The following is a 10,236-nucleotide window of genomic DNA, read 5'->3' on the forward strand; positions in this document are numbered from 1 at the left end:
CGATTTTTCCATAGGAAACAATGTTAAATGGGCCACAGAGCCCAAATAGTCCCCCTGAAGTCTGAAATGGCCCCCACAATTGTTAACGCCACCCCACAATCAACGTGAACCCGAAGCGTGGCGAGCGCAGCGAGCCCGCGAGGGGCGGCGGTACGCGTCCTCCGACCTTTTCATACCCCCACTATCCACGTCGGCGTGGAGTTGAGAATAGAATAGTGTGGCGAGCCCAGCGAGGGGACGCGGATACCTTCACAGGTAAACGCGTCCCTTTGCGGGCTTCAAAGGTATCCGCGTCCGCTCGCCACGCTTCGGGCTCGGTGGCTCGCTGCGCTCGCCACACTATTCTATTCTCAACTCCACGCCGACGTGGATAGTGGGGGTATGAAAAGGTCGGAGGACGCGTACCGCCGCCCCTCGCGGGCTCGCTGCGCTCGCCACGCTTCGGGTTCACGTTTAACGTGGGGTGGCATTAACAATTGTGGGGGCCATTTCAGACTTCAGGGGGACTATTAGGGCTCTGTGGCCCATTTAACATTGTTTCCTATGGTAAAATCGCGGGCATTGAGGCATTGAACACAAAAATCGCGTCCTTTGACACTTTTAACATTGATCCCTATGGGAAATCGCGGGCATCGCGTCGCACCCGTTTTTTGGGTGCATGCGATGGCCACGATGCCCGCGATTTTTTACCCCCGATGACCGCGATGGACATCGTGGGCGCCGTTCTAGGTAAAGCGTACCGCATTTTTTTATTTGAATTTATATAACAAATGTGAGCGACGCTGGCACTTTTATCAGCTATTCTGAACATCTCTCACAGAGATGTTGGCACTGAAAGTGTTAAGTATGGCACACACATACCTAGATTTACTATTATTGTATTGTGTATAAAAGGTAACACTCTGCACTGTAATACTGTATATTAAACTTACTGGTAAAATACAAATATTTCACACATGCAGAAGATTACAATGTATCTGTGCGTTCTATCTTTCAAACTGTGCATTATGCAATACATTACAGAATAACATGTACTGTAGAAAGACTCGCTGTACTGTATAATCCATTTTTATTATTCAGAATATAATCTCTGTTCATTTAAATCATGCCAAGGTTTATATGGATAAAAATAAAAGTTTTTTAATAGATTTCTGGCCTAGGGACATGGCATCTGTTGTATGCATAAACACAGGTCCCTGCGTATGTAATATTAATCCTGTTGTTTTTGGTGATTGAAGCTATAGAAGGGATATCTGACAAAAATAAATTGATAGAATAAAGAATATACAATTTTATCCTCTTTGACAGATGAATATTTGCCATGGATGTTTTGGGATTAATGGTTTATTAATAGGTTATTTAGCAGAATGATTTCAATACATCATCATGGCAGCTATGTAACAAAGAAAGGCATTACTGTAATGTAATTTCATTGCAATAATGTTGCAGGATGTTATGATCATGTGATATGACTTCAGGTTTAAATTTCCATCATCGAACAGAAAATAACCAAGAAAGTAGTTTAACCTTTTGCAGTCCAATGTTTTATTTTTTTGCAATTCAAACAGTCTGGATTAAATGTTTAAATGAATTGTAATTGTAAAATGGTCTGCATTGAATGTTGAATGATGCTAATGTTCTTATTTTAAAGTGGATCACCATTGGATCTGCTAATTGGATCTGCTAATTGCTAATTGCGCTAGGCAAGGACTGTTGAGCCTGACTAGACGTTGGACTTGAAAGTGTTAAAAAGTCACAAGATTCTCTTCAAGTTTCCCAACATTGACATTTTTCTTTCACAGGAAACTATAATTGTTTAGACTCACTGTAATGGCAGATTCCTTTTTTTCCATTATTCGTCCATCCTTCCTTTTGCTTCCCTTCCCGTCTACAGTGTTTATTTCCTACTTTGGGGATTGTATAGACAGTGACTTCTAGTGGCGCAATGCAGCCCAAGATATAAAAAGGTTGATTCAGACCAATTCAGCCCTGTCCCCGATGTTAGGGATTTGCACATGCGCAAACTTCAGGAGCGAACGGCTTTGACGAATTTCACAATCGCCGGGCCATTCGCTCCTTGAAAGGAGGCCCTGGGGGTGAGCACAGGGGTATGGCGACAAAAACAATGGGTGTGCCTCACTTTCACCTTCACTCAATGTCATGTCTAGGTACATTACGTAAAGGGGTTATAGTCACAACCACAACTGTTTACAAACTGTACGCCTCCTACTTTCCAGCAGTCTTTTAGATCAAGTAAGGGAGTGTCTAAAAATATCTAATGCAATAGTGTTACAGTACATTGCCAGATTCAAACAAGGGGGTAGATGTATGAAGCAGTGATAAGGGAGGAGAAGTGAGCCAGAGGAGGCGTGGCGCATGGCAATTAATCAGCTGCTCTGTATAATTTTATATTATGCAAATCATAGATATTACTTCAGTGCTGATTGGATGACATGGGCCACTTCTCCTCTCGCTCACTTCTCCCGCATCACTGCTTCATACATCTACCCCAAGGTATTGTACCAGTAAGAATCTACCATACTGTAAGTCTGGAAATAGAAGATAAGAGCTACCTAATATTCTCAGTGTAAGTTAAGTAAATGTTCACGTCTCCAGTGAGTGTCTGGGACTATAATTTAGTATTCCCAATATTGGCTATTATGAAACAGACACTTGTTTGAGCATAATTGCAACATTAGTTCTGCTCACCAGCATGATATCTCACAAACACAATGTGCAGTTTGAATCACAAAACATTATGAATAAGAGTATAGAAGGAATTAAAACAGTAAATAGCATAGAGGTTTGGTTGTTATAAATGAAATTGTTCCTCTGTTAATCTTCCTTCACAAACCTTATTTGCAGCTTTATATCAGTGGTAAGAATGGCCTCCTGTAGATACTTTGTGGGTGCAAGCTGTTCAGGAATAATTGCAGCTCCATTTATATCCGCTACCTAGAATCCTTAATCCAAGTATGCAGAATGTGTTGAAATCATTTTGCATACAGTAGCAGTTTATATTATAGTGGCGTATATGTGTGTCTGATATACACTGCAAAGTGTTGACTACAAACTATTAACCCAATAAGGTGCATGATTCTTCCAAACACAGGTGTTGACGGGGAAGGACACAGGAGATGCGGTGTCTCCTTCCCCGCCATCACCTGTTCCGCATCTCAGAACAGAGACTGCAACCATACCAGAGGAAGACACACGGACAGATCATTTATTGCTCCCGAGTCCTCATTTTTGTATCTTGGGACTCACTACATCCCCAGCAGACCCCCCCTCCAGCACTGCAATGCCATATAACAGACCACATACTGCAGTGGCACCTTCCAACTCCCTAAATAATCTCAATAAGCTATGAGCACTTTGATACAGGATTCAGGGGCCCATTTACCATAGGATAGCATATTCAATGCAATCTGGGCGGGATCTACTGCCCTGGATCACATTGCAATATGCCATCCTAGCGACAGGATGTATGTCACTGCAGCCACATGCATAGGAGCTATGAAAGAAGCAGTCCCTGTGATCTGCTTCACTGGATGCTAGGAGGGTTTGCGCATGAGTGATTAGCACTGACCGCACTGCAGTGCTGTAAGTAGCCCATAGGCTACTGCCAGCTCGGAATGCTGCCCGATATTGGTACATTGGGCAGCATCCCATCCCCCATAAAAACCTGTGGGAGATGCGGCTGTTGGCGAGGCAGGAGGGATCGCAGCAAGGTTTGGAGATGCACTTATACATGATACATTCAGGTGGTACTTATATTATTATTATTTGCTGAACGCTGGTGTCTTAAGGGATTTTGCTGCAAATATTTAATGATAAATAGACCCCTCAATCTGTATTTTCACCCTCAAAAACAGTTTACAGAGGTTTCTATGGTGGTTGACTTTTCCAAATTTTCCAAGCTCCGTATTGTGATTTATTATTTTGGAGCTTGGCCCCATTGGATAATGCCGCCGCATTTGGCATTAGCCAATGTAACCTATGAGGCATTGATCGCAAAGGTTACTGGGAGAGATGTACGCCACCATAATGTCACTTCTACAGCACCGCAGGAGCCTCTGTCCATGCTGGTGGTTGTTTAATACATCTGTGTGTTAATTTCTGATAAGAAATTATAATTGTCGGGTATATGACCCAATAATGAATAAATATGCCCCTAAGACTCTCAATTATTTCAGGGTCTATTATAAATACTTTTGTTGTGCTGCTTTGACATCTTGTTCATACCTTTATCTACATAGTGCCTGTGGCCGACATTAAAGCAATACTGACTGGAAAAGACTGTCCTCACATGAAGGAGAAAGGAGCACACAAACAGAACAAGGTGAGCTGTGGTACAGTAAAAGCACATTTCAGACAGAATGTACTGAACCATTTTCTGCTGCCTTCCTGTGGTGATTCATCACAGCTCTGTGTTTCTACCTAGTGGCACAATTTATGTCACTTTGTTAAGTAAGTCTGTAATTAATAGATGACATCTATGGATGCCTTAAAGCCATCAGAGTAAGATAATTATACTCTTGATGTGTCAGGATCCATAGTACTAATGGAATGAATATTTTCTTATCTCGTATAACCAATCTCTTTGCATAATAATAATAGAAAAAAAAATCCAGACAGAGACTAAATGGATTTAACCATTTTCTATTCATTTCCATATTATGGAAATAGAGTATTTTCCATTTGGCAAGGACTATTAACAAGGGTGGCAGTAGCAGCTGCTGTCCTAGCTGATAAGGAAATGCAGTAAAAGATCGAAACATTGCTTTTTCCTTACTGGGGCGAAGTGGTGTAAATGTAGTTATCCATCTTTGGTTGCAAAGTAGGTGACCGTTTAACTATTTATGACTCCTTGTCCATTTATATGGACATTATAAAGAAATGTTAGGTGTAGATGGTATTGTTATGACAGTTCCTATTAAATTTGCAATGTCAACTGTGAAAATTTTCCATCAGGTTTAATTAGAACTGATTGAATTGTTTTGCGTGTATGAGCTACAATGCTTTATGTACAGTACTAAAAACAAAAATTACTAAGATGATTCAATTGTATTTTTCCGGGGGTTACTTACTGTTTTCAGTGTATACCATGCATGATGCCCTTAGTAACAAAGGGTTAAGTTTCTGTATGATTTCAAATAAATATTGCCATAGCCAACTATTTTATGGTATCCTATATAGCACACTATAGTGTATTAAAGGAGTGTTGCAAGGAGACACTGATCTTCAAACATACAGAGATCTGACAATGGCTGTGGACCGGCGCTTCCTATCCAACCTGATGGAGCTTGAGAGGTGCTGCAAAGAGGAATGGGCAAAACAGCCCAAAGATAGGTGTGCCAAGCTTGTGCCATCATATTCAAAAACACTTGAGGATGTTATTGCTGCCACAAAGTATTGAGCAGAGGCTGTGAATTGTTATGTACATTTCCTTTTACTTTTTTCACAATGTCATTATGGGGTATTGTGTGTAGAGTTTTCAGGGAAATAATGAATTTATTAAATTTTTGAATAAGCCTGTAACATAACAAAATGTGGAAAAAGTGAGGCGCTGTGAATACTTTCTGGATGCACTGTAATACTGTATATGCTCTACCGTGCAGACAGGAGGCAGGAGAACCTACAAATAATGTCTGAAACATTGCCTAATCTGTTCACTAGTCTTCTTCTAGTATTTATTTTTAATGAATGTTTCATTGATATCTGTAAGGATAAAAATGCTCCCACCAATGTAATTCTCAGATTAAGGGTACAAAGTAAAAAGAGCAATATCGCTATTCTTTATTTTATCCAGAATATAAACAACCATATCCAGTATCTTGACAAAAATTCATGAATTTTACAATTACCCCAGTTCAGTGACACTGTGCCTTTTTCATCTGACCTGTTTTTGGTAGAAACCTGTAAAATGAGTGAAAATGTCACTTGCATAAACAGGGTCAAAGCAATACACCCATTCACAGGAACCAATTAAAGAAAAACCATAACACTTCCTTCCTGCGCTCCCACACTTTCTCTTAAAATGGTTCCATAGAGTGAATACTCTGATTGGTGAATAGTTAGAACCATCCGCCAATCAGCATGATGTCAACCACTAACAGGATACACGCTGGGAGGCATGTAGAGAATGCTGCCTTGACAATCTTATTGTGCGACCTGTGTGATAAGATTTCTCTGGACATGTAGTCATCTGGTATATAGCACATTGCAATCCCAAAATAGGTTCTAGATAATTGTTCTGGTTAATCATTTATCATATTCAATGTTTGTTTTCTCATTCAGGAGCTGCTTGAGTTGGCATTCTCAATTATGTATGACTCCAACTGCCAATTAAATTTCATTGCTCCAGATAAACATGAGGTAAGTAAATGACCATTTTAAATGATGAGAAATTAGAGAATATTTCCACCAATATATTTCTCTAGTACAGGTCTGGCATCTTTTTGCAGAATACTTGAAACTAAAGCTGGCTACAAAAGCTGTGATATTCCATCCAATATTGAGAAATATATGTACATCATTACTGTAGCATGTCTATCCCAAAATGATCTCAATGAAGGATCAAACAATTATCCTATGGAAATGAATAGGATAATTGTTGGGAATTAGGGAAAGATGACCACTTATGTCTGGATATGTAAAGTTATCTGTAATGAATTCAAATATTATTCAGTTGTTATTCCATAATCTGAATGGCTGAAACATGTCTGATGTTGGCCAGTTACATTTGTGTAAAGATTGAACAAGAATTCTGTCACTCAATTCTTTGAGCAATATGACCAACCTTGTGGCAAGACACTATTAGGGTTTTCTAGGTAAATGATCCTCCTGTAATTTGGTCAACGTCTATTATACCTTTATTTTGCCATTGAAATCCTTGACAAATGTTACCGCTGCATTTTGTATCATTCTCTGTCCTCCCTACTTACTTGTCAGCATCTGACGTCACCCAGGAAGGAACAAGCACATGTGATTGTGCTTCCTTAGAGCCCTCTTTCCTGATCACATTCACCAGAAGGACATGAACGGAGTGAAAGCAGGTCCGCTCTCTGACTATAAAAGCTGAGCTGTGAGATCATTCACCCAATCACTATGAGACAATAATAGAATAGGACACATTGAAATGAGTTTTTTGCACTATGCTGACATTTCAATGGCTGCCAATGTATTAATACAGCCCAGATTAAAGCAAGCAGATCACTGAACCTCTATGTACTTGGGTCCATGGGCTATACTAGGCCACCAAGGCAACCTATGGCAAATTATGGAGATTGAACAATAGGGGGAATATGCAATAGGGTCCGAGTTTGCCAGAAGTGCGGGATGCCAGGTGATCTTGCAAATGATTATCTGTCTTAAAACTCCTCACAAAGGTGACATGTGTAAATGAACTATGTAGGACAGCTGATTGGAAATGTATACATGCTACAATATGTGCGTAGTATCCACTCATTGCTTACGACAAATGGGATGCAGCAGCTTATAGCCAATCATTCCATCCATCTGCTTTTAGAATGGTAATTGGCCTGAGATGCTGCATACACACGCTGAGATCATTGGACTGAGCATATTGACTGATTGTGCAGATTATTACATGGAGTCTAGTTCAGAGATGTACATAAACCTTCTGTTTCTCACGTTCAGTACTGGGGCTGTGATGTCACTTGCAATGTCCCAAATGCTGAAGCATAATTGACATGCTGCTGCCACTTAGGGGTGGTGATGGGTAGCATCCCCAAAAAATGGAGGCATGTTGGCCTCTGATTTTAGCCACAATTTCACTGGCCCCAGCTTTGTGATGTAACTGGACATCCCAAGTAACCCGAGCATTGCTCATAGACCTGAGCAGTTGACTTAATGCTGCGTCCTCCGACACGCCAGCGGATCACAAAAGCTGTCAGTAAGTGTCTTTTAATGCAACACATCACGTTTGGCTTTTGCATATTTTAGCACCAGATAAACATGAGGTAAGTGACTCTGCTGAATACAAAGACACAGTGGCTGAAAAAGGTCATTAATGTGTATCTAGCTTAAAACAACAGCGCAGTCACATCTCTTGTTAAAGGCAAAATGGATTTATTGAACAAAGTGGCACTTCCTGAACTGAGAGCCATCTTGTATTATTATTTAATTAACTTATCCAATATTTCTTTCTTTGCAGTATTGTATTTGGACAGATGGACTTAACGCATTACTTGGAAAAGACATGATCAGTGATCAGACGCGAAATGACTTAGATACGTTGCTTAGCATGGAGATAAAACTCCGCCTGCTGGATCTGGAAAATATACAAATTCCTGATGCTCCACCCCCTATTCCAAAGGAGCCTAGCAACTATGATTTTGTTTACGACTGTAACTGATTACATGGACCTTATGCTTCAACTGGAATGACTAGAACTGGAAAATGTATCTTTAAAAATGTTCACTCGACACGCTCTCCATCGTCAATGAAGTATTTCCAAATATTAAGCCAGTGTTCCATCTGGCCATTATACTGTGCATATCAATTTTTACAAAAGGCAATTTTCCCAGAAAGCTCCAGAAACTAGATTCCCGCATTTTTTGATGCTTTAAATGACACAAGCACTATGATTCCCCTATTAAAGCGTGATACTCTCCGCTTTTTGTTCTGGAGCAAACAGACGAATAGACTTTAATGTCAATGCTACTTCTCATTCTGATCAGAGACACAAAACGCACTAACGAAGGCTACTGATGATAAGAAAACGGCTTTGAAGTATTGAATTTTCTTCTCATTCTTTGTTATCACTGTTACTTGTAAAGTCCTGTAGATAAATAGTTTCTTCAGAACTAGATAAATGTTAGGTTTGACTTTAGTACAGTCACAGTGTTCTGTCAACACCTGTCTTACATTTGAAAACTCAGAAGTAGGATAGTATTGTTGCTGTGTATCGCATTATAAAGTACACATTCGTCCATCCAAATGGTCAGTTTCACTTGTTTCAGAAGAATATAGACTGTTACACTATATTAGAATCACATGAGGCCATCTAACAAACCTTTGTAGTAAATATTTTAAGGTCTGTCCGTAACGTTTAATAGGGCAGCCTTATTACTGGGAAGGGGCAGTTTATATAAAAGTTATAGAAAAGTGATTTAAACTGAGTGCAGTACAGTTATTTAGCCTTTAGGTGGAGCAATCTGCTTTGCAAAACCGTATGCAGCATTTAACGGAAATGCTATTTCCCCTTTAACAATACCAAACCTACAGTATTTTCTGAGCATGTTATGCTTTTTTCCCAGGCTCAAGCAAGCTAAGTTTTCTTTATCCAGATGTTTATATTAGTCTTCAGTGTGAGGAGCAAATTGTTCTAACAATTCTTTTGTCCTAAAATATCAAATAACAGTGAAACAAACATAGAGTTTGGTTTCTTTACTGATGATCACTGTGACTCCCCTAACCTACATATCACAATAATCACGGGCTTTGCAGAACTTAAGCTAATCTTAGAATATATCTGCTACTTATTTTAAAGTTCTTGAAAGGCTTCTGAGTCATGCAGGGGAATCAACATATATGGCCCGTTAGACCTTAAGCAATTTATTTCATTAGTTGTTTTAAAACATCAGTCTGCATTTTTTATGCCACTTTGCAACAGGTAAACTTTTTTTTTTTACTATGTATAACTTATGCCATGTTTCCTTAGATGACTTGTGATAAAACAAATGTGGATTGGTGTATTCGTTTTACATTCCATCTATAGAGTGCAATGAAGGACAGTACCAAGAACTGAAAGTGTAAAAATAAATTAATAGTTTTATTCCTAAGATTAGTAACTTTAAAGTTCAATACATGTTATTGTTTACTTTATGGATTTTCTATTTATTTAATATATGCAGAAAATTTCATCCAGTGATGTGGACAAGGATGTACATATTTATATCAATTCATAATAAACAGTATGTGCTTTTCTTTTATTTCCACTCTTGTACTGTATGATGTGTCATGAACAATGTATTTAAAATGTACTAGCTGATGAACCGGTTTCAAATGGACAAAAGGTTGCTGAGCAAGAAATGTTACCCTTTCTCACCTCCTTGGGAGCCAAATGTAGAAAAATCCGTGCTTAGGTATAACTGTCACAGCGTCCAGACCACTCAGCAGGTCACATGTTCATGGTCAGATGGGGAGAGTTCGCCAACTGTAACAATGGTGATGCACACTAATGGCAGGAAGACGTTTTACCGCATAACT

At 39.4% G+C, this 10,236-nt stretch overlaps 1 protein-coding gene across 5 annotated transcripts in view; it reads left to right on the forward strand.

Annotated features, from left to right (window-relative positions):
• ELMO1 (engulfment and cell motility 1) overlaps window positions 1-9,965 on the forward strand; it is a 466,589-nt gene extending 456,624 nt beyond the window's left edge. For all 5 annotated transcript variants that reach the window (XM_083188475.1, XM_083188477.1, XM_083188476.1 and 2 more), the window contains 3 exons: window positions 4,260-4,342; window positions 6,301-6,378; window positions 8,180-9,965. In XM_083188475.1, the coding sequence (XP_083044601.1) occupies window positions 4,260-4,342; window positions 6,301-6,378; window positions 8,180-8,380 (362 nt within the window). In that variant the 3' untranslated portion in view covers window positions 8,381-9,965. The remainder of the gene's footprint in view (window positions 1-4,259; window positions 4,343-6,300; window positions 6,379-8,179) is intronic.
• Window positions 9,966-10,236: the final 271 nt, after the last annotated feature.

Source organism: Crinia signifera, chromosome 5 (assembly GCF_055691185.1).
Source record: "Crinia signifera chromosome 5, ASM5569118v1, whole genome shotgun sequence".
NCBI lineage: Eukaryota > Metazoa > Chordata > Amphibia > Anura > Myobatrachidae > Crinia > Crinia signifera.